This window comes from Cetorhinus maximus, chromosome 17 (genome assembly GCF_964194155.1).
Source record: "Cetorhinus maximus chromosome 17, sCetMax3.hap1.1, whole genome shotgun sequence".
Taxonomy (NCBI): Eukaryota; Metazoa; Chordata; class Chondrichthyes; order Lamniformes; family Cetorhinidae; genus Cetorhinus; species Cetorhinus maximus.
This window is the reverse complement of record NC_135895.1, coordinates 81,534,456-81,559,058: the sequence shown is the minus strand read 5'-3', so window position 1 is coordinate 81,559,058 and position 24,603 is coordinate 81,534,456. Positions and strand designations below refer to the sequence as shown.

At 42.2% G+C, this 24,603-nt stretch overlaps 1 protein-coding gene across 1 annotated transcript in view; it reads right to left on the bottom strand.

Annotated features, from left to right (window-relative positions):
* The window catches only part of dars2 (aspartyl-tRNA synthetase 2, mitochondrial), a 55,811-nt gene extending 31,279 nt beyond the window's left edge, over positions 1–24,532 (bottom strand). The window contains exons 1-10 of the mRNA XM_078561518.1: positions 24,262–24,532; positions 18,441–18,540; positions 17,253–17,319; positions 16,612–16,713; positions 13,428–13,523; positions 10,312–10,435; positions 9,097–9,143; positions 3,706–3,812; positions 1,504–1,573; positions 1,037–1,216 (exon numbers count right to left, since the gene is read on the bottom strand). Coding sequence (XP_078417644.1) covers positions 1,037–1,216; positions 1,504–1,573; positions 3,706–3,812; positions 9,097–9,143; positions 10,312–10,435; positions 13,428–13,523; positions 16,612–16,713; positions 17,253–17,319; positions 18,441–18,540; positions 24,262–24,409 — 1,041 coding nt within the window. The 5' untranslated portion in view covers positions 24,410–24,532. The remainder of the gene's footprint in view (positions 1–1,036; positions 1,217–1,503; positions 1,574–3,705; positions 3,813–9,096; positions 9,144–10,311; positions 10,436–13,427; positions 13,524–16,611; positions 16,714–17,252; positions 17,320–18,440; positions 18,541–24,261) is intronic.
* Between the last annotated feature and the right edge of the window lie 71 nt (positions 24,533–24,603).

The following is a 24,603-nucleotide window of genomic DNA, read 5'->3' as shown; positions in this document are numbered from 1 at the left end:
CACAGCGTTTATTCAGAGTAACAAGACAAATTAGAAAAGATTCCACTGAATCTCTGTATTTTCAAGTTTTTCTATTTGTTTGCAATCCAATTAGTGCTTGCATTATACAATACAAGAAGAGTTTTAACAAACCTGGTCACTATAATTCCTACAATTAAGAACAGTGTGGCGCAATCCATTCAGATCTAATGATCTGAAATGTGCTTCCAATTCCGTATTCTTTCCATCATCAAGACCACCTACATGCCAGTCTGTATCCATGCCAAAACTCATCAGCTGCCAATAGCCACATCTATGCTTTAGCTACCTCTAGACTCGATTATTCCACTGCTCTTCTGGCCACGCTACCATCTTCCATCCTTAATAAACTTTAGCTCATCCAAAAGTCTGCTACCTATATGGTAACCTCCACCAAGTTCCATTCACTCATTGCCCCTGTGCTCCCTGACCTACACTGGTTCCTAGTCTGACAACACCTCAATTTTAAAATTCTCACCCTCACCCCTCCTTACCTCTGTAACCTTCAACAGCCCTGCAACCCTCCATTTCTGGCCTCTTGGGCATCACCAATTTTAATTGCCTACCATTGGCAGCCATAATTTCATCTGCATATGTCCCAAAGCTCTGGAATTCTTTTCTTAAATCTCTACAGCTATCTCTCTTTCTTTAAGATTCTCCTTAAAACTGTTCTAATATCTCATGTGGTTTGGTGTCAAATTTTGTTCAATTAAGACCTTTGCAATGTTTCACGACTTTAAAGATGCTCAATGTCAATCTAAAATGCACACAAGGAGATCAGTGATAGTATAATTCAAACAATGTTTCCACCATGAGTTAGGTAAAGAAGCAAGTTTTTGTTGAAAGCCTCAGGAGATACAAGGCTGCGGTTTGGAGTGGCCCTTTTCCTGCTCTTGCAGTAGGAGAACACAGTTCCACTGTATCTCTCCCATTTCATTATTAAATTAAAAATACATTTCAGGGTAACTAATTTCTAAAGATGGATTAAAAGTATACATCTCATCCCGAGACAACTGACCTTCATTCCAAATCGAGTATCAGGCTTGTCGACGCCATAACTGTCCATGGCTTCTGCATAAGTCATTGATGGGAAGGGTGTTTCAATGTCTCCTTTTGCCTCTGGCCAGGAGTACTCTATCAGCCCTTCAATCAGCTTCTGAATCCTTGCTTGGTCTACAAAGGACATCTCAATGTCGATCTAAAATGCACACAAGGAGATCAGTGATAGTATAATTTAAGCAATATTTATACTATCAGTTAGGTGAAGAAGCAACACACTGACTTCAGAAGCATTCATTTTTAGCTCGTGATGACAACAAAAACTGTCAGACAGCTTGCTTAGTTTTTATATTTCCATTTACTATTTTAGTGGAATAATTTGTCACCACCGGAACTAAAATTTCATTAACACGCACAATATAAAAGATTTTTAAAAAAATTCTTGTCCCATCTTTCCTTTGAATTCCAAAACTCACCATAGCTCACCTGGGTAAACTCAGGTTGTCGGTCTGGCTTTGAGCCTTCATCTCTATAACAGCGAGCCACTTGGAAGTACCTGCAGAGATACTGTTGCAAGTGAATCAGCACAATATGTTTACCAACTATTTCGTTTTTAAATATTTAAAATATTGATACACACAGACACATGCACACAATAAAACTTAAGAGAAAAACTAATGCTTATGCTTGCTTGCTGGTCATCTGATCAATAATTTTCCTTCATTAAGAAGGAAGTTTCACCCTTAAACATCCAATTGCTGCAAACTCACTTCTTTTTGATTTACTGGTGTGGTAAGACAATAAGTACTGATGACCAGGGGTGATGATGCCCCATGAACTTTCACATTTACCTCCTGTAGCACATTCTGCTGCTTGACAACTGCAATTCTGCATAAAGGATTGTGGAGGAAGTAAAAACACAGTTTCGGCACAGATTGAAGCAATAACAAATCACTTGCCCTACAGATGACATTATTCAGGGAACCTTTTGGATGAGTAAGGGAGTTTGATTGCAAGTATTAGCCCAGGCTGATGACTACAACTTTAATGCAATTTACTTTATGCTGAATTATAGAACCAAATACACAATGGCATTGACATACATTTGTTCCACTCAGAACTGACAATCCCCTTCCTCCACAATGCTCCTAAACAGATCAGGTATTTGAAATGGATCCATAATGGCCCGGATTTTGCAAGGGGTGGATTTAATGGTAAACTGTCAGTGTTCACCATCATTACCACTCTGAAAGTGACTATAATTTCAGGATGATGGGTATAAATAGATTAACATGGAAATCCTGAAGTTGCAGTATGTCACTTAGGGTTCTGACACAGTGCTGCACTGTGCTCACCCTATTATTATCACAGATATCAGACTGAGAATTTGTATGGTCCGGCAGTGTGATATTTTGGAGTAGATGACAAATGCATGTTGGAGAGCCTGTGCAAAAGGCCACAATCAATACATGTTATGTGGCCTGCTATTCTTTTCATGTCATGCCTAAAGTTAAGAGATTTCAGATTAAAGGAGGCAAAGATCTGCTTATGGGAATTACATTTTTCTGAGCGCCAAAACCTTTAGCATTCCTCAAAAATTATAACTTATAAGAATTTATAATATATTATGTTGGCCTTGGAGGGATTGCAGCATAGGTTTACCAGAATTATACCTGGACTCCAAGGGTTAAATTATGAGGAGAAATTACACAAGCTAATGCTGAATATAGAAGATTAAGGAGTGATTTGTTTGAAGTTTTTAGGGTATTGAGGTGAATAGATTGGGTAGATAAAGAGACATTATTCTGGTGGTTGGGGAGTCCAGGACTTTAGGTATAATCTAAAAATTGGAGCCAGATCTTTCAGGAGTGAAATTAGGAAACACTTCTACATGCACAGGATGGTAGAAGTTTGGAACTCTCTTCCACAATGGCAACTGATTGCTAGAGCAATAGTTAATTTTAAAACTGAGATTGATAGATTTTTGTTGATCAAAGATATTAAGATATTTGCATACAAAGCAAAGGTGAGTAAATGGAGTTAGTTTGCAAATCAGCCACAATCTCAATGAATTGCAGTACAGCTCAAGGGCCTTCTATCTTCCTGTTCCTATGTATGATCCAAAAAATATTTTCTCTTAACTTCTAATGCTCAATATTGCAAAGCAGAATTTTAAAAAAAGGAAACAAGGGGTGATTTTACACATTTGCTTTCTTGACTCACAGGGTCACATGCTAGGAGAATTTGCTGTGAGTTCAAGTATAGAGCACAATGCGCCCATCATGTTTCCTATTCTGCTTTATAATGGTCAGCATTAGAAATTCATGGAAAACATTTTGCACATGCTACAGAATAGAAAATATCTGTGTACTTTGAAAACAATAGGTTTGATATGCTTACCGCTTGGGTTCTGCACTCTCTTCACCCTCCCACAATCAACCGATTGGATGATCTATATTCCAACTTTACAATTTGCTTATCTGTTGTGTAAAGAGTTATTACGCAACTAAATGATATGGGAGTGACTTCCCACTTGCAGCTTTGGAGAAGAAATATTAGCAATGAAATTCCTGGCACTCACACAGATATTAGTTTTGCAATATGGTTTTAAATCCTCTTGTAGTTAGTCTTAGGAGGTCAGATCAACACTTCAATTAGTCTAACATTCACGGCGAGCAAACGGCTTACCTATCCAGTCCTCCCACCATCAACAGCTGCTTGAATTGTTGAGGACTCTGTGGGAGACAGTAAAACTTGCCCGGCTCCCTTGAGGGCACCACAAACTCCTTGGCTCCCTGCAGAATAAGCAACAAGAAATCTGGAGAAAGCTCGTATAGCACTCTGAACAGTTGCATTACTCTTATACTGTACTTATACAAATTATAGTGGAGTCAAGATGTCATCAAGTGGCTCCATCTCCAACTTCACCGTCAAATAACCAACTCTGATTTTCTAGAAGACAGAACTAGTCGGGCACTCGACAGGAACAATGCTGCCCAAACAGTTGAACAATTTTAAGCTCAATCTGTCACAAAATTCTTTTGCCAAGATTTACGTACCAGGTTTAATTATGTATTTTAGCAGAATGAAGAGTTTTAGTTTTGGAGCAGTATTTAGCACATGCTCTCTATTATCCAGACATCCATAAGCATCCACCTCTCCTGGTCATGATCTGAGGAGAAAAGAGATGAGGCTCTTCCAAACAGAATATGTTTCAGGTTTATCACCTGTGCAGATTACGGCATTGCAGAATAAAGACATTCTTTCATCAATCCATAGAACACTTAAACCAGATTGCCCATTGCTACCAAATGGAGCCAGAAGAATAATTATTGTTCTCCACCTCACTTTTTTTCAGATTAAAAATGCTGTAGCATTTATCATTCTTTTCAATTTATAGACTTGATACTAGTGGTTTTATTGCTTGGTAATTGTACTTTGACCAGAAGACATGCTACACTCATTATAATCACATCTACAACTGGATTGATTCCAGAGATGTGGGGCTTGTGTTATGAGGAGAGATTGAGCAGTTTAGGCCTATACTCGCTAGAGTTTAGAAGGTTGAGAGGAGATCTGATTGAGGTATATAAGATGCTAAAGGGGATAGACAAAGTAGACATGGAGCGGATGTTTCCCCTTGTGGGGCATTCTAGAATGAGAGGCCATAGTTTTAGGCTAAAGGGTGGTAGATTTAAATCAGAGATGAGGAGAAATTACTTTTCTCAAAGAGTCGTGAATCTGTGGTATTCACTACCTCAGAGTGCAGTGGATGCCAGGACGCTGAATAAATTTAAGGAGGAGATAGACAGATTTTTAATTAGTAATGGGTTGAAAGGCTATGGGGAGAGGGCGGGAAATTGGAGTTGAGGCCGAAATGAGATCAGCCATGATTGTAATGAATGGCAGGGTAGGCTCGAGGGGCTGAATTGCCAACTCCTGCTCCTAGTTCTTATGTGATGTAAACTCTATAGTGTGTTACATAAGTATGCAAGATAACATTAAAGTGAGATAAGACTGATCTCACTGCTGCAGTTGCTGACTGCAATCTTTTCACTTACTTGAATAATTTTTACATAAAACCACCACTGAACTGCTGCACTGAAAATAGGATCTATAAAACCAATGCGCCTGCATTTGCCAGATTATTGCAGCCTGGCAATAGTTTAAGTTGAACGATTGCCACTGGAAGCAGTGTGAAAAATATGGGCCTGATTTTATCCAGTGACAATTTATTACTCACTAATTGACACTGAATAGAGCCAGCTGAAACAATTCTTATATAAATGGAACTGGAACCTTGCATACTGCTTTGAGAAAACACAATCCATACTTGAGTTTGATCTTTTATGAAACCTAACAATTGCTGTATCAGCAAGTGAGCAAGAAGGAAAAATATCACCTGTTGAAGTAACTGTCTCATGCTTTAGTAAAGTTCCAAAGATGAGTGTGGAATGAGATTGAACCTAATTTAGGAGTGACATTGGAAGGAGCCACACAACAGTTTTTCTGGAAAATGCTCAAAACCTCATTCAATTTTCACCAAATTTTAACATTCAGGGACAAAAGGTTTCTCCTAGCCTTCTGAGGCCTACAATAATTTAGTTTAAGGCTAAATTGTTAACACATTTATAATTTGTCTGCATTAAAATACTCATTTACCAACCTACCTGGTCCACCTGGTTTGACCACAATGAATCTTAAAAGTAGCAATTCCTCAATACAGTCAAAATAAAACTCATTTCAACTTTATCAGGGTTTTGTACCAATTTTCTCTTCTCTAATGTAGAAGTGTTGACTTCTTGATGAGTACAATTCCACAGACACCAGTTGCCCTCTGCTACCTTTCCCAAATGAGCATGAGCCTCAACAGCCAGCATTGGCATGAATTCTCCATCTTTGGCCCAGGACTAATGAAGCTCCAACAGTGGATCAACTAACATCAAAACAACAAGAGGATCAAACTTGGAGTCTCCCTGGCTGTATGAATCAATTAGTCACTGATCCATCAGGGAGCTCTTAAAACCTTTTGGGCAGAATTTTCTGCCTGCCAGGCGGACGGGCCCGACCCAATCTCCGGCGGGCGAGGAGCTGATCCCCGCCGGAGAAGCGGGCCCCACGGCCATTTTACGTGGATGGGCCAATTAAGGCCCGCCCAGCGTGACGTCCGCCAGGAAGCGCTATGCGCTTCCTGTGCGGGCAGGCGGGGGGGGGGGGGTGGAATTCCCCAAAAGCAAGAATGCGCTCTTTCGCGCATGCGCACGAAAGAGCGCACAGCTCCCTGAGGCTAAGTGCAGCCTCAGGGAGATCGTTGACAGTTCCAAAAACATTAAAAATAGAAAAAAAAATCCTTAATACGTCCCCCTCATGTGACAAGATGGGACATGTTCATAATTTACACTAAAACTTTATTAAACTTTTTAAATCCCGCCGGTGAATGAGGTTTAATGTTTTTTCTATTTCTCGCCGGGGCTCCTTGCCTGCCCGCCAACCTTAAGGTTGGACGGGCAGGTCCTTTAATTGTTTTAATGATCCTGTCAATGGCCTCAATTGGCCATTGACAGGTTGACGGGCCCGCAGCTGATTTTGCTGCGCCCCTGCCTTCCTGAAGATTTAAAAGGGGCGGGATGACATCGGGGGTTCCACCCGATATCATCCCGCATCGGCGAACGGGACCCGCCCCCTGCTCGCTGATGGTAAAATTCAGCCCTTTAGCTATAAAGATCAAGTAACCAGTAACTGGGGAGATCCACCAATGCAGCTCAGAAATCTGATCCAGAAGCAGAGTTGGATTCCAGGCCTCTGCAGACATTAGAAATTAATTATACGCAGTTTTGGCTGCTTATTTTTTCCACTGCTTGAGTTTCCTCACTCCAACTCCACTATAATGGAAAGGATCCTGCCATACAAAGTCCTTCTCTTGCCAACATAAACCAAGGAAGCTCACCATCTGTACTTCTCCATCTCTGTAGGTCTGAAGTCACTGAGACAGGCAGGGATTTTTTTAATTCTTTTGCAGGATGTGGGCGTCTCTGGCTAGGTCAACATTTATTGTCCATCCCTGATTGCCCTCCAGAAGGTGATGATGAGCTGCCTTCTTGAACCGCTGTAGTTTATGTGGTGACATGTACAATGCTGTTTAGAAAAGATTTTGACCCAATGGTAGTGAAAGATCCAAGTCAGGGGGAGCTTGCAGGTGGAGGTGTTTCCATGCATTTCTTGCCCTTGTCCTTCTAGGTGGGAGAGGTTGCAGGTTTGGGAGGAGCCAACGAAGGAGACTTGGTGAGTTCCTGCAGTGCATCTTGCAGATGGTACACACTCCTGCCATGTGTCAGTGGTGGAGTGAATATTTAAGCTGGTGGATGGGGTGCCAATCAAGTGGGTTGCTTTGTCCTGGATGGTGTCAAGCTTCTTGAGTGTTGCTGGAGCGGCACTGATCCAGATAAGTGGACAGCGTTCCATCACACTCCTGCCTTCTGCCTTGCTGATGGTGGACAGGCTTTGGGGAGTCAGGTGGTGAGTTACTCTCCGCAGGATTCCTAGCCTCTGACCTGCTCTTGTAGCCACAGTGTTTTTATGGCTAGTCCAGTTAAGTTTCTGGTCAATGGTAATCCCCAGGATGTTGACAGTAGGGGTTTCAGTGATGGTAATGCCACTGAATGTCAAGCCTGGCACTTGTGTGCCACAAATGTTACTTGCCACTTATCAGCCCAAGTATGAAAGTTGCCACATATGGACATGGACTGCTTCAGTATCTGACGAGTTGCAACTGGTGCTGAACATTGAGCAATCATTAGTGAACATCCCCACTTTTGACCTTATGATGGAGGGAAGCTCATTGATGAAGCAGCAGAAGATAGTGAGGCCTAGGACACTAACCTGAGGAACTCCTGCAGTGACGTCCTGGAGCTGAAATGATTATCCTCCAACAACCACAACCATCTTCTTTTGTGCTGGGTATTTCAACCAATGGCAAGTTTTCCCTGCTCCTATTTCTCATTGACTCCTGTTTTGCTATGGTTCCTTGATGCCACACTTGGTCAAATGCTGCCTGGGTGTCAAAAGCAGTCACCCTCACCTCACCTCTTGAGTTCAGCCGTTTTGTCCATGTTTGGACCAAGGCTGTAATGAGGTCAGGAGCTGAGCAGCCCTGGCAAAACCCTAACTGAACATCAGTGAGCAGGTTATTGCTGTGTAAGTGCCACTTGATAGCACTGTCGATGACACCTTCCAGCACTTTGCTGATGATCCAGAGAAGACTGATGGGGCCGTAATTGGCTGGGTTGGATTTGTCCTGCTTTTTATGGACAGCACATATCTTGGCAATTTTCCACATTGTTGGGTAGATGCCAATGATGCAGCTGTACTGGAACAGCTTGGCTAGGCCACAGCTAGTTCTGGATCAGAAGTCTTCAGTACAGTTGCCGGAATATTGTCAGGACCCATAGCCTTTGCAGTATCCAGTGCCTTCAGCCGTTTCTTGATATCAGGTGGAGTGAACTGAACTGGCTGAAGACTGAAGGGTGATACAATGAGAGCTAACATGACAATTAAAACAAGAACAGCTCCTCTGCAACTTAGCAAGAAAATGCATCCTGTGGTGGGGTTGTGTACCCAGAGAGCTGCAAAGTGCCAGGTCTGTGTGGAGTTATCTGATCCCAGTCAGAAACCAGTAAAGGCACTATAATTGCTCTTAAGTATTTGGAAAACAAAAATTAATTATCAGGCAGTACCTTTGTTTCTAATTTTTCTCCACTGACCCTTGCTGGGAGGTACTGAGCAAGCATGAGAATAGACTTCTGTGCCTCCACAGTAAGATGCTGAGTCAGTCTTCTCTCCACAGGGAGATGGAGGGGAGAGGGCAAATTAGAGGAAAGCAACCTTGAACTTCTGAATGCATTGTGACAAAATCAAGAATGTCACATGCCTGGAAGCAGGTAGCCCACCCATCATCTAGGTTTAGGAACAGTGTGTGACAGGATGGAGGGCAAACGCGGTGGGGAAAATGATATACATTAGAAAAGAAACTGAAAAGGAGTAGTGTGGTGATGTAGAAAGATAATTATCTTGCGTACCTACCCCAGGAGTTTTCTTAAATAATGTTGGAGTTTCCACATCTACAAAACCTGGAGACAAATCAAGAGAAAAAAGTTAGGTACTGAATGAATATACTAGCTGAACATCATAACAAATCTCATGTCTATTATTTTGTGCATTTTTTGACCAATACAATTTTACCAAATTTGCATCTTTGCTGAAGAAGAGTGAACTGATTAAAGGTGTGATATAAACACCAACTATTCCAGTATATAGAGAAAATCCAGTTGGGTCAGCTTGTAACAACAGGCCACAATTAACAGAGATATCCAACAGTATTGATTCATGGCATAGGGTGGAACTGAGATGCCCTGCCATGCCTCTGCTGATCAGATGAGTAGCTAAAGTTACCAGAAATTAAACTAGATCAGGTAATTAAGTCTTATAACAAAAAAAGACCAAAAATACCTGGAAAAACTCAGCAGGTCTGGCAGCATCTGTGGAGAGGAGCACAGTTAACGTTTTGAGTCCACATGACTCTTTAACAGAACTAAGGAAAAATAGAAAAGGGGTGAAATATAAACTGGTTTAGTCGGGGTGGGGGGGGGACAAGAAGAGCTGGATAGAGGGCCAGTGATAGGTGGAGATAACCAAAAGATGTCACAGACAAAAGGACAAAGAGGTGTTGAAGGTGGTGATATTATCTAAAGGAATGTGCTGCCAGACCTGCTGAGATTTTCCAGGTATTTTTGTTTTTGTTTTGGATTTCCAGCATCTGCAGTTTTTTGTTTTTAATTTAATTTAATTTAATTAAGTCTTATGTTTTGGTAGGTTAAGTTAAATATATGCCTGTAACTTACCCCGCCACCCCTCCTTATGATGAGACATCCTCCTACTTTCATTTAACGTGATGTTATTTTCTCAAATTCCCTTGGTTTGTTTCTACACTCTGACAACTCTGCTGATTTCGCTTTGCTTAAATTTCAGACCTCTGTGGTGCTCTGCGCTGTCATACATTTTTTAAAAACTCTATGAATGGCTGGGTCAGGGCCTTGTCTGAAAGAAACAGTGCGGCACACCCTCAGCATTGTCATCAGCCTGAATTCAAGACCCTTCAGTGAGGCTTGAATACACTAATTCTGATTCAATGGAAGAGTGCTACCACAAGATAGAAGGGTAAAAATATATAAAAGGAGAAAGTAAGAAGGACCAAATGGGGTGGCAGGTGTGAAATATATGTAACCCAGTGTTGCTTACCGTGTAAATTACAGAGATACTCTCGCATCCTCATGACCATCTGGGAGCGCAGTCGCAAGCTGTACTGCATCTGGGAGCTCCTCAGGTCTAGGTAGCGGTGCTGCATACGCAGTGCTTCTGATTTCTACAGAAAAGTAAAAATTCAGAATTTTTTTAAAAAGCCGAACGTGCCAGAAAGTGGCAAAAACATAAAAATTTAAAATACAAAATATTACAGCACAGAAGGAGGCTATTTTGCTCATTGTGCCCGTGCCAGTTCCTTGAAAGAGTGATCTAATTAGCCCCACTCCCCTGTTCTTTCTGCATAGCCATAAATATTTTTCCTTTTCAAGTATAAATCCCCACCTTTCAGGCAGTGAATCTTGGATCATTGCAACTCACTCATTACAAACATTTCTTCTGATCTGTCCTCCGGTTCTATTGCCAGGGTGGGGAGATAGGATGTTATTAGTAATCTATTTTCTTCTTTCAGCTTCTCCTATTTTACTTGGGATTGCCACAATGATGGTTGATAACCCTTCTCCATCTCCTCCAGTCAGTCACCCAATTCCTCTTCCAATCCCACTGCATTTTAGTCTCTTGTCACCGCATCTTTCCATCTGGTCTTAGGGCTTCCTCTTCTCCTTCTTTCTGGCCACCCCATCTCCATTATTGGCCTCATCACATTTCCTCTGTCTCTCTGCAACAGGTGACCATATCATTTCGGTCTCTTCTTGGCTACTTTCTTCGATGATCCCACAATCTTCACTCACCCATACCATGCTGGTTTCTGATTTTTTGCTTTCTGGTTACTCCACAACTCCATCTCAGCATCTGTATCTCATTAGTATCCAGTCGTTGCTCTCTCTTCGTGATGTTGTCCAGATTTTGCACTATATAACAAGGCCAGTCTCACAACCGTCTTGTTGATTCTTCCTTTCAGTTTCAGCAATACTTTTCTATTACACATTAGCATCTATATGAAATACCAAAAAACCTTGTATATCAGTAGAGTCAGTCAGCTTATACAGAATCTTGAGAGGCACCAAGTGCAACAAATGAACTTTAGAATGCTCTCCATTAGAGCCACTCCCATTAGCTCAGTGTGTTATGGCTTTGAGCCATACTGTCTGGAACTGATTCCTGGCCTGAGCTGAATTAGATTATTTCAGCTGGGTCACAGTTGAAGGCACTACTAATAGCCTGAACACCTCTGGGTTAGAAGCGATGCTCCTGTCTGGAGCATCACAGCTGGACATTTGCCAGATGAAGACAAAACTAGGATAGAATGTTATGACTCCCATGATCAAACATCAACATTCACTGTCCAAGCTCAAAGGACAAACAATCTCTTGGCTGCCTCCAGCCTGTAGAAGTCACTGCCTTTGGAAGAGTTGAGGCAGAAGATAACAACTGCAGGAATGGGTTAAGAAACCCTTTCAAAATATCTGTTCTACAATGCACAGTTATGAGTTTATCATTAAGAGAAACCAGAAGGATACCTTCTTTAGGAGAGACAGAACTTCCATTTATATAGCACCTTAGGATATAGCACCTTAGGATACCAATACAGCATGAAGTATTCACAGTTGTTATGTACAATTAGCAAGACTTTCGTCCGTTCTTTACCATGGCAGTTGAGTCACTCTGTGATAAATTAGCCGTTTACCCACAGGAAGAGGGAAGAGGAAAAGCAAAACATGCAAAAAAGGCAAGGGTGCACAGCCGTGCTACAAGTAGCTGTCTAGGCAATGGTGGTTCTCTTGGGATAGGAAACATCCTTAAGAATAATCAGCTTCCAAGTACATAAAGGATAGGTGAAGGTACTGCCAGAAAGATCGAAAATGCACGGCAATATTTTGCCCTTGGTGGGCGGGTGGGCCGGCCCCACTGGCTCGGCGGCGGGCGGACAGCCGACCCCCGCCCCCGAAACGGGGCCTGCTGCTATTTTGAGTGGGCGGGACAATTAAGGCCCACCCAGCGGGAAGCGCTATGTGCTTCCTGTGTGTGTGTGGGGGGGGGGGGGGGGGGGGGGGGAGGGATCCCCAACTGTCAAAGTGCGCTCTTTCGCGCACATCTCCCTGAGACTAAGTGCTGTCTCAGGGTGATTCCTGACAGTCTAAAAAACTTTAAAAATAGAAAGATATAAAATTAACATGTCCCCCTCGTGTGACAATGTCACACGAGATGGGACATGTTAATAAGAAGCACAGACACTTTATCAAAGTTTTAAAAAACGGTCATGAAACCTCATCCCGCGATGAGTTTTCATGTTTTATCAGAAGCCCGCTGGGGCTCCTGGCCTGCCTGCCAACCTTAAGGTTGGGTGGGCAGGGTCGTTAATTATCTTAATTATCCTGTCAACGGCCTCAATTGGCCATTGACAGGTTGGCGGGCAGACAGCTGATTTCGCTGTCCGTCCACTTTCCTGAAGATTTAAATGGACCGGGATGACATCGAGGGTCCCCCCCGACGTCATCCTGCGTCGGCAAGCGAGCCCCGCCCCCAACTCACCGATGGGAATATTCTGGCCGCAATATTTGGCCTTTGGTGAGTTAACTGATCTCAAGAAGGGTGGCAGTTGGGGTTTACAATGACTCCAGTGCTTATGGATTAGGGAAAGGAAAGGTTGGCCAGCATTCCTATTTCCTATCACAATCTGGTGACCTGTGCTGAAAGCCGTGAGGCTACTGGGTGAAGACAGGATTGGGCTTTGCTGCAATCCCTACTACTCCTCTTACATTCTTGCAAGATTCATTCAGCTGGCTGAGTTAGAAAGAAGATCAACTGGGTGACTTATTGGATGGGCGTTGACAAATTTGGTACCAGAACCCAATGTAAATCAACAGCTTCAAGTCAAGAAGAAAACCAAAAACAGGAATTCAAACAGTGTCACTATTAAACAAGAGAAATTTGAGGTCATATTCCACCAGAGAGTGAGTGATGTGGTAGAACAGTGGAAACTGCATCCCAGCGCATTCCTAACCAATCTTGCACATGGTTACAGCGTGAGATATGAAAACCTTTTGAGCAGAACTATCAAATAGCTTGACAGTGAAATAAGTTGAAGAGTGCTTTGTTTTAGGAGGAGCAAAAAAGGGGGAAAAAGTTGCTTGTGTTTTAACTCCAGGGCTCACCTTTACAAGCTCCTTGGTTTCAAAAGGCAGCTTCCTGCATCTGTTCAGAATTTCAGCATGCTGCATTCGCACTTCAATCTTACCTGTTGGCATTTCCTAAAATGCAAAGGCAATCTGTCAAATAGAGCAGATTTCACACCATCAAGGCAAAACCATATTGAAATTTGCATAACAAAACTAAAATGTCCAGTATAAAAGAAAAAAAAATGCACAATCTCTGAATGACCCTAAGTTTACAGCACATTTTATTAAGTATTGACCACAAAACCTAGGTTGACACTTCAGTCAAGCATTATCACACAAAGTGAAGATCTAACATAAGGAGTCAAGATCAAGTGTATCCTTCAAGTGAAGCAGTATTGTTGAGCAGGAGAGATAAACTGGCTAAGTCAAATTCTTACAATTGTCAGTCTGCATTTTACAATCACATACTCTGCCCCTTTTGTTTGATTTGTACTATTTGTGAGGAACCCGTTTTTTGGAAAATTTGAAGGACATTGAATTTTGGACATTCTTCCTCCTGAGTTATTTTTAAAAGTTTGCAATATTAATTCGGGGCTATGAAAAAGCCATTCTTCAGAAAACCATGGGCCAAGATAGATGTCCAGCAAGGAACACCTGGTGAGGGAAGAGATATTTTATATATCTAAGTTATCAAAGAATTGCTCTTGCCAGGCTAAAGACTCTTGCTGATTGGTTAAAAACACCTGGCCTGAGAGAAGTATTCTTTGAACAACTACGTCTTTTTAAAACTCTCAGGCAGAGAGTGAGTGTGTGGGTGCCTTAGAAGCAAGTTGCAAGAAAAAGACTGTCTTTTCCTCTCTCTGCCCCATCTTTGTGTTAAATCTTCCTCAGAAATGTCTCATCAGGATAACTCATCTGTTTTATTTTGAAAGTCTGATAGATAAGTAAGGGTCATGAAGGACAGTCTCACCAAAAAATACATCCAAAAGAACTTCCAGATCTATTGTGACCAGAATTCTGTTATATCAACAGCGTTGAGGTCTCTTCGAATTTTATCCTTTTCAAGAAATGCTCCCATACTCCAGCCTCTGCAGGGGACTGTGTTTGTCTTGTTCTGTAATGTTTGTGTGTGTGCATGGGGGGTTCGAATGTCCTTTTTTTTAAAAAAGGGGAAAATCATTACACTTCTAAACTACAACTTGTATGTTAACTAGTTTATTAGCTTATTTTTAAAAAGCAGTTTATTTTGTAACAAATCATTTTTTGTGTTTACTGAAAGAAGCCTGGTCAGAATCTTTTTATGCTGGGAATTAACAGTATCAAAGGTAATCAGTTGGCCAGTTTTTTGGGTGAATTAAACATTTAAACTATTGTTGCGACCTTTGAAAAGTGGGGCTTGATTTAACTGTGCACTTCTCCCATCTGGGTCCGCAACATATTATTTATAGTTAAATAACAAAATGTGAGCACAGGTTAAGGAGTTCAGACATGCAAAGCTGAGGCACTACAGTGCTACCACTGGTAAAAAAGGTGCAATTACAGCTTTATAAATTTACATCAGCAATTTCCATTATAAGTATGGACATGAGAATTTATAATGGAAAAGGCTGACAATAGGAAGCAACATATTCTAGACAGGAAGCATACAAGATCATTTAATATATATTATGTAGATATTTTGATTTTTAAAGAAAAATTGTTTTGATGAAGCTATAATACTAATGTACAGAGTAGCATTTCTGTAACAAAATACCTTTGAAACAGCTTTGTTTAAAATATGTTGTAAAATTAAACAGCAGATGCACTGAAACCTGTTACAGCATAGGCTTGGGAAACATGAGTTAAGGGGAGATGGAGAGAAAAATTGTGCGGTGAGCCAAGCTCAAGGACACCCTAGCAACCAATTCAGAAAACCAATAGCAGGGAGCTATGAATCATTCTCAGCCCAGGAAATAACAAAGGAGAAAATAACTTAAAAACAAGGGAAAACATATTTGTTATGGTAATGTTACATTGCCAGTCTGGTAGATGGAAACAAGGGTATTTCTGTACCAAAACACTGCCACATGGCTTTATGCCTATAATTCCTCACATTAAATTTCCAATCTTTGGGTCACTTGTAGAGCAATGGATGGACGCTATTCACAGGGACAAAGCGTCCTCAATATTATTGGTTGAGGAACAACAGTGGCAGGTCTAAGAGTGGGTGTCATGGGGAATGGGGCCTGCAGCAGGAATGTAGTAAACAAATGGTGAACAAGTACAGTGCTGGAAAATAGGATTAGAATAGTTAGGTACTTGTTTAGCTGGAACAGACTTGATGGGCCGAAGGGCCTTTTCCTGTGCTGTAGACCTCTATGACTCTATAACAGCTCCCATCTAATGGGGGAGAAAACAGCTGGATTGACGAACATTGTAGAATCTTGGGAAGATGTATGCACCTTAACTGGCAAAGCCGGTTTATAACCCTGACTCACATCTAGCATTGGGCAAATAGAACAGTTAATCTAGAGGCATATAAAGGCAAGAGTCCTATAAGAACCATGGGCAGAATATTACGCTCAGTGTGCGGGCACGTGCATAAAATTATTCGTGATGATGTCGGGCATGTGTCCTGACGTCATCGCGCAGTCTCGCAATATTTTGTTCGGCGGGCACGCGCTGGAGCCTATTAAGGCCATTAACAATCTAATTAAATTCAAATTTACGCTGCCTGTCCAACCTAACAGTTGGCGGGCAGGCGAAAAGGCCAAGCGGCCTTTACATTTTTTAGGAAACCTCATCCACAAGCGGAATGAGGTTTCCTAAAGCAAATAAACAATAAATAAAAACTTTATTTTAGAACTAAAAACATGTCCCAGCTAACGTGAGAGAGTTACATGAAGGTACATGTTTTATTAAATTTTTACTCTCTTCATTTTATTTTATACAATGCTTCAATCTCCCTGAGGCAGCTCCATGCCTCAGGGAGATTGAAGCACTGTTTCTCGCGCATGCGCGAACTGTGTGCTAGGCCTGCTTACCCTCCTCCCCCCCATCTGCACAGGCAGCACTGCTGCTCGCGATCCACACTAGGCCTGCCCGCGTGAAATCGCGGTGCGGAGCCGATCGTGGGCAGCAGTCGGCTTCCCAACCACCACCACCAAGGGCAAAATCCTGCCCCATATTCATCACTTGAAAATCTTGAGGGATACAGGAGATACAAAAATAAACAACTGACCAAATTTGCTTGTCCTGGTGGTCGGGGGATAACTGTTCCAGTGACAGTAATTACAGATTCAAGAGGAAGTTCACACAATATCTTCTGGAGGTGTGCAGTGGACTGTGGAAAGAGGCATCACAACAAAGTTCAAATGTGAAATCTGTGCTTTATAGGGACAATAAAAAATATTTTTTGTAAAGATGTGTAACATGGCTGGTTGACAATGAATGGATTTCAAACAGCAAATGCAAACTGCACTGCCAGTCTAAAGGGTAGAGTTTTACAAATATTACCACCCAATATGCCATGGAATGGAAAGCTGTGGGGTTCTGCCCATCTGTGACATTGAATGACACCCTGAAGAGTCACCCTGTCTTTTCCAAACTGGGATGGAGGCAAAGAGACTCCAATATTATTATTTGCTGGCAGTGGAATCTCAGCCAATGGGCTGTTCAAGAAGAGGAAAAAAAACAATTATAAAATGCTCTTGCTTGGGAATAACTTGGCATAACAAAATTTTTAACAAATTTAACTCTTATAAAGTACTGAGGGATTACATCTTTAAACTCTAAACCTACTGCTTTACAACAACAATTAAGCAAGTACAATAGCTGTGGTGGTTACTGTCATAAAATTTGCTCAATTCTAAACCTACTTACCTTCTCCTGTGGTATAATAATTTGCGTTAATCCATCAAAATCTCTCAGCACAATAAAGATACCCTGTCTGAACAAACACAAGAACAGTTAATGACACAAAGCAGCAGGCGACAGTTTTCAATTGTATTCCACCTTTCAAAGTTATGTTCTTTACTTACTCCTGCTACAGTCTATTCCTTAGTTAAGAGGACCAGGAGTTAGGGCTAATCTACTCCCTGGCTTGTTGCAATGCTACACGCTAACTGGGTGACATTTAAAGAAACAAAAGTGGACAGGGATTCCAACTGTCAATCTGTAGCCCATCTGTGACTGTAGAGAAACACTGGCAGACAATGTGGAGCTGTTCATAGCTCCTACTTGTCCTCAGGCAGAGTCCAGGAAACTAAGGAGGAGAAGTATGGGAAAAGTACACAAAACGGCTGGCAACTTACATGGAGATATTCACAAAGAGTGAGAAATAGCAATGCTGATGGGAAGGTCAGGTTGAGTTCTGTTTGTTGTTACTTTAAAAACAGTGCTAGTATTTTGTTCATTATAATTCCTAATCCCTGTGCCTGTTATTTGGAAAGCCTGAGCAAATAATAATGTTGAATCGAAACAGGTGTCAACATTTCTAAAACTTAGGGAGAGTGCCTGTAGAATGCACCTTTACAGCAGGACAGCATGTAGGTTTGAAGCAGAGCTAGCCACCCACTCTTTCAACTGCGCACTGTTCATGGTAGGTTAGGGACAAAAGTAAATTCTAAACAGTTCAAAGGTAGAGTCAAAAGACGGATCAGAGAGCTCTCTTGTTTCTTCAGATCATCTATTTCTTCACCGAACATGAAAAAAGTATCTGGATTGTGAATCATAACAAGGGATTTGTTATGTAAAAGCTGACATAAAAATCAAATAAATCAAACAAAATATATTTTATGTTCTGCTGAAGGGTCATTCGGACTCGAAACGTTAACTGTGCTCCTCTCCGCAGATGCTGCCAGACCTGCTGAGTTTTTCCAGGTATTTTTGTTTTGGATTTCCAGCATCCGCAGTTTTTTGCTTTTATCTAAAATATATTTTATTGCTGGCTTAGATTTTATCAGTTAGCATTGTTTTATAATCAATATGTTCAATACGTAAATATCATACCTTAATCACTGACCTTTATTTGGTACAAATCAGTAAAGGAACAAAAGACTGCGTACATACCTCTGATATTGAACCCAGCCACAGAGTCTGACCTCTTGACCGATGTGAGCAGTACACAGCTCCCCACAAGTATGAGTCCGAAAGGCAAAACTATTCAGGTCTAAAGAGAGAGAAAACAAGACTTTCATGGGGCAATCACAAAGATTACTATTTGAAAAAACAAAAAGCTTTCTCCAGCTAAATACCACATGGAACCATTGAATGCTGATGCCTGTTGGCAGCTTTTGAAAAACCACATTGTTTCAGGTGGCATAGTGCCACTGGAGTGGTTTATGTCCACAATTCCTCCTGGATGAGCCACTGCTTTTAGACAGGGAGTCAGATGGGAAAGCTGAAGGGAAAATCCACAAATGTTGGAAGTCAAAAATAAAAATAAACATTTCTGGATAAGCACAGCTGGTCTGATGATAGATTCCGGATGAAATGCTGATCATTTTTGTTATTATTCAAAAGGAAAAGACAAAGCATTTCCCAGCACCCCAAACAGAAGTTGAGAGAGAGGCTGCCTGAGAGAGGGCCTGTTAGTTTTTAATGGCAAGGTGGTGATTATCAATGCTTGCTGCTCAGGCCCAAAATAGTGAGACACAAACTAAAAGATGTTTAAAAGTATGTGCTTTAAAGTAGCCTTCTTGCTGGATGATATGGGCTTAGGATAGCAATTCTATCCAAGGCCCACATATAACCTGATACATTGAAACGGGAGTTTGCACACATTATGGGATGTCTAAAATTGCCTTTCTGCCTGGAAGTCCCTCCCAAGAATGCGTTTTGTAGAACGTTTTTGGAAAAAGTTCAGGCTTTGCTTGGTGAAATTGAAAATTCTGTGCAATATCAGGAAGTTAAAGGCTTTTGGTGATCTAAACCATTTTAATGCCCTCTCTCCCCACCAAACACTTGACATTTCAAACAAAAATATTTGTTCTGAATCCTGTATTTACAACAGGGAACAAGTAGCATCAGAAAATCATTTCAGTTTGTGCCATAGGAAAACAGAACACTTTTAATTTTGAAACAGCATATGCAAATAGGTAGCTGGGGACAAACTGCTGCCCTTTTAACTCCGTAGATTGGGTTAGAATCCAACCCAGATTGATGGAACAAAGGTCTTTTCTTTCTTGAAATGGTTCTGGGCTTTCATAGCTCCTAGTTGGCAATAGCACACTCCAAAAGAAGGCACCTAATTCGGCAGTAAATGGATTCAGAGAGGCTACATAGTTTGGCTGTGAATGTAAAAAAAAATGACGGCAGTACAGTAAGGGCACCCTATTGATGTTCAGACAGATTAAAGAGAGTATTGCTCAACTGTTGGCTACAATAACTTGCATTAACACAACATCTTTTATATGTTAAAAATATGTCCCAAAGCCATCTAATCTGGAAAGCTGACACTAACTGGTAGCTCTGGAAAAAGCATTCCACTCCCCAGCATTCACTGGCATATTCATTTCAAACACAAAATAAACACACTAAAACCCTTCATTGGATCAATTCACATTCCACATAGCTTTGTAGGTCCTTCAAGTCTGTTCACAGCTGAAGGAACAGAAAAACAAAGCACTTTATACTCATACACTGTAAATACAAACATACATAGGTTCAGTCGTCTGATGTTTGAAAGCAATAATGTTTCATAGAGATGTCATAAATTAAGAGAACACAACTCAATTTTAAATCTCATCTACCCAGCTCACTTGCAGCCGATTTAATCTCCTACAACAAAACTGAGGAGTGGGAGTTTGGGAGGGTACGGTGGGAGACTTGCTATAAACATGTTTGGGCTTAAGAAAATAGCAATACACTGGACCTTCAACATTTTCCTCCCTTAAGTAATGAGCTGCCAATTGCATGAATACAGGCAATATAAGTGCAAAGGGGAAGGGCAGACACTTTCAGAGAGCAGTCTTGGATGCCTCCAAGTGGCCAGATATTTTAGAACAGCACTGAAGAAGCCTGTTGCTAAGCTTGTGAGGAAAAGTACAGGGAGGGTTTCTTTTTTAAAAAGGAAACTCATTTGCACCCCACAAAAGTATCCAATCCTTAAACTGAGTTAGTAAGATCTGCCTCTTCACATAGATACTCAGGATCCCACAGTACTATTCAAAGAGCAGGGTGCTCTCCTGGTACTCTGGCCAGCAACCTACCTCATCCACTATAACAAAACAATCAGCTCATTGCTCTTAGTGCAAGCTCAAGCACAGAAGGACTGCCATGGAATCTATGTCACAGTATTTATCATAATTTGAATCACTTTGAGATGAGTCCAGGTCAATGAAAGTATTTACCACAGTGTCAAAAATATCTGATTTCCAGCTTTGTACCAAGAACTGTTACAAATTTGTTCTTTTCTCCTCAGTAACATGTTAAGCTGATATGTCTGGCTCTCAGGTGGATGTAAAAGATTCCATGGAAATATTTTAAAAACTAGGTGAGTTATCCTCTGTGTCCTGGTCAATATTTATCCCTCAATCAACGTCACAAAAGCAGGTTATCTGGTCATTATCACATTTCTGTTGATTGGAGTTTGCTATGTGCAAATTGGCTGCCGTGTTTCCTACATTACAACAGTGATACGTCTTCTCTTAGAAAAGCTCCAGGGATGGAGGACAACTTGCTTTCACTTTGGTTCAATGGGGTCTGAAATGGCTGATAAGACGATCTCAACAGTGACTACACTTCAGGGTCAGGCTGTGGTAATGTCATTGGACTAGTAACTCAGAGGCCCAGGCTAATGCTCTAGGGGCTCAGATTAAAATCCTACCATGTCAGCTGATGGGATTTAAATTCAATTAACTAAGAAATTTTGAATTGAAAGCTAGTCCCTGTATGCCCAGTAATGGTGACCACAAAACTATCATTGATTGACATAAATACCCACCAAGTTCACTAATGCCTTTTAGGGAAAAAAATCTGCTGTCCTTACCTGGTCTGACCTAGGTATGACTCCAGACCCACAATCAATTTGGTTGACTCTTAAATGCCCTCTGAAATGTCTAGAAAGCCATTCAGTTGTATCAAACTGCTACGAAGTCTACAAAAAGGAATGAAACCAGACAGATCACCCGGCATCAACCTAGGCACCCGAAATAACAATGGCAAACCCAGTCCCGTGATCCCTGCAAAGTCTTCCTTACAAACATCTGGGGGCTTATACCAAAATTGGGAGGGCTGTCCCACAGAATAGTGAAGCAACAGCCTGACATTGCCATACACACGGAATCATACTTTACAGATAATGTCTCAGACACCACCATCACCATCCCTGGGTATGACCTGCCCCATTGGCAGGAGAGACCCACCAGAGGGATTGTCCAATGATTTACAGTCAGAAGGGAGTTTCCATGGGAGTACTCAACATTGACTCCAGATCTCATGAAGTCTCATGGCATCAGGTCAAACGTGGGCAAGGAAACCGCTTGCTGATTACCAACTACCACCTCCCTGCCAATGCCCCAACACCCACCCACCTACTTGACCTCGCTCCCTCAGCAATCTACCTGTCACAGATGCATCTGTCCATAACAATATTGGTAGGAGTGACCAATCCTTGTGGAGACAAAGTCCCATCTTCACATTGAGGATACCCTCCGTTGTCTTCCGCGGCACTACCAGTGTGCTAAATGGGATAGATTTCAAACAGATCTAGCAACTTAAAACTGGGCATCCACGAGGCACTGTGGGCCATCAGCAGCAGCAGAACTGTATTCAACCACAATCTGTAACCTCATGGCCCGGCATATCCCCTACTCTACCATTATCAAGCCAGGGGGTCAACCCTGGTTCAAGGAAAAGTGTAGGAGAGCAAGCCAACAGCAATGCCAGGCATATCTAAAAATGAGGCTTCAACCTGGTGAAGCTACAATGCAGGAATACCCACAAGACAAAGAAACAGAAGCAGCATGCGACAGACAGAACTAAGCAATCCCACAACCAGCGATCAGAGCAATGCTCTGCAGTCCTGCCACATCCAGTTGTCAGTGGTGGTGGACAATTAAAGAACTAAACAGAGGAGGAGGCTCCATAAATATCCTCATCCTCAATGATGCAGAGCCCAGCACATTAGTGCAAAAGACAAGGCTGAAGTTTTAACAAACATCTTCAGCCAGAAGTGTTAAGCGGATGATCCACTTAGGCCCCCAGCAACCCAGATGCCAGTCTTCAGCCAATCCGATTCACTCCAGCAAGAAATGGCTGAAGGCACTGGATACTGCAAAGGCTACGGGCCCTGACAACATTCTGGCAATAGCACTAAAGACTTGTGCTCCAGAACTGACCACGCCCCTAGACATGGTGTTCCAGTACAGCTACAACACTGGCATCAACCCGGCAATATTGAAAATTGCCCAGCTATGTGTTGTTCACAGAAAGCATGACAAATCCAACCCGGCCAATTACTGCTCTATCAATCTACATCAGCAAAGTGATGGAAAGTGTCGTCGACAGTACAATCAACTGGTACTTACACAGCAATAACCTGCTCACTGACACTCAGTTTGGATTCCTCCAGGGCCACTTGGCTCTTGACCTCATTACAGCCTTGATCCAAACATGGACAAACAGCTGAACTCCAGAAGCGAGGTGATAATGATTGTCTTTGACTGAGTCTGGCATCAAGGAGCCCTAGCAAAACTGGAGTCAATGGGAATCAGGGGGAAAACTCTCCACTGGTTGGAATGATACCTAGCACAAAGGAAGATAGTTGTGGTTGTTGGAGGTCAATCATCTTAGTCCCAGGACATCACTGCAGGAGTTCCTCAGAATAGTGTCCTAGACCCAACTGCATTCAGCTGCTTCATCAATGACCTTCCCTTCATCATCAGGTCTGAAGTGGGAATGTTCATGATTGTACAATGTCCAGTACAATTTGTGGCTCCTTAGTTACTGAAGCTGTCCATGTCCATATGCAGCAAGACCTGGATAACATTCAGGCTTGGGCTAATAAGTGGCAAGTAATATTTGGATCACACAAGTGCCAGGCAATGACCATCTCCAATAATAAAGAATCTAACCATCTCACCATGACATTCAATGGTATTACCATTGCTGAATCCTCCATTATCAACATCTTTGGAGTTACTATCGACCAGAAAATGAAGTGGACCAGCCATATAAATACAGTAGCTACAGGTCAGAGATTGGGAATTCTGCAGCGAGAAACTCACCTCTCAATCCCCAAAGCCTGTTCACCATCTACAAGGCACAAGTTAGGAGTGTGATGGAATACTCTCTACTTGCCTGGATGAGTTAGGTCCAACAACACTGAAGAAATACAACACCATCCAGGACAAAGCAGCCCGCTTCATTAGCACCCCATCCACCAACTTAAACATTCACTCCCTCCACCACCAACACACAGTAGCAGCAGTGTGTACCATCTAGAAGATGCACCGCAGGAACTCACCAAAGTTCCTTTGACAGCACCTTCCAAACCCATGACCACTACCATCTAGAAGGACAAAGGCAGCAGGTAGATGGGAAACCACCACCTGGAAGTTCCCCTCCAAGTCGCTCACCTTCCTGACTTGGAAATATATCGCTGTTCCTTCACTGTCGCTGGGTCAAAATCCTGGAACTCCCTTCCTAACAGCACTGAGGGTGTACCTAGACCATGTCCACTGCAGCGGTTCAAGAAGGCAGCTCACCACCACCTTCTCAAGGGCAACTAGGGATGGGCAATAAATGCTGGCCTAGCCAGCGAAGTCCACATCCCATGAGGAATGAATGAAAAGAAAGAATAAAAAATTTAATTGGCGGCGAAGCGCTCTGGGAGGTGTTAAGATGGTTAAACAAGCGATCTACAAATACAAGTCTTCAAGGGCCTCACCTGGTTCTACTCTGGCAGCTCTGGCAGGCCGGGTCCGCGGATAGTTCGGCAGAAGTTGGGCCTGCTCGGTGGGACGGAAGCTGCAAACGGCCCTGAATCCTAGCGAGCGCAGGAGGACCCTGCCCAGCCCCAGGCCCGGCCTCGCCATGTCCCGAACAGAAATAAAAATAAGCTCGGGGGCCCGGATATTTTAAAGTCGGTCTCCCTGTCTCAACAGTTTGTGAACTGGGATCAGTTGTCTCATCCGGCTCCTCCTCTGACCTTTCACCCTATCAACAGACCTAACCAATCGACTCCATTTCCCCCCCCCCTCCCCCAATCCTTATCACTAGGCCATCGGTT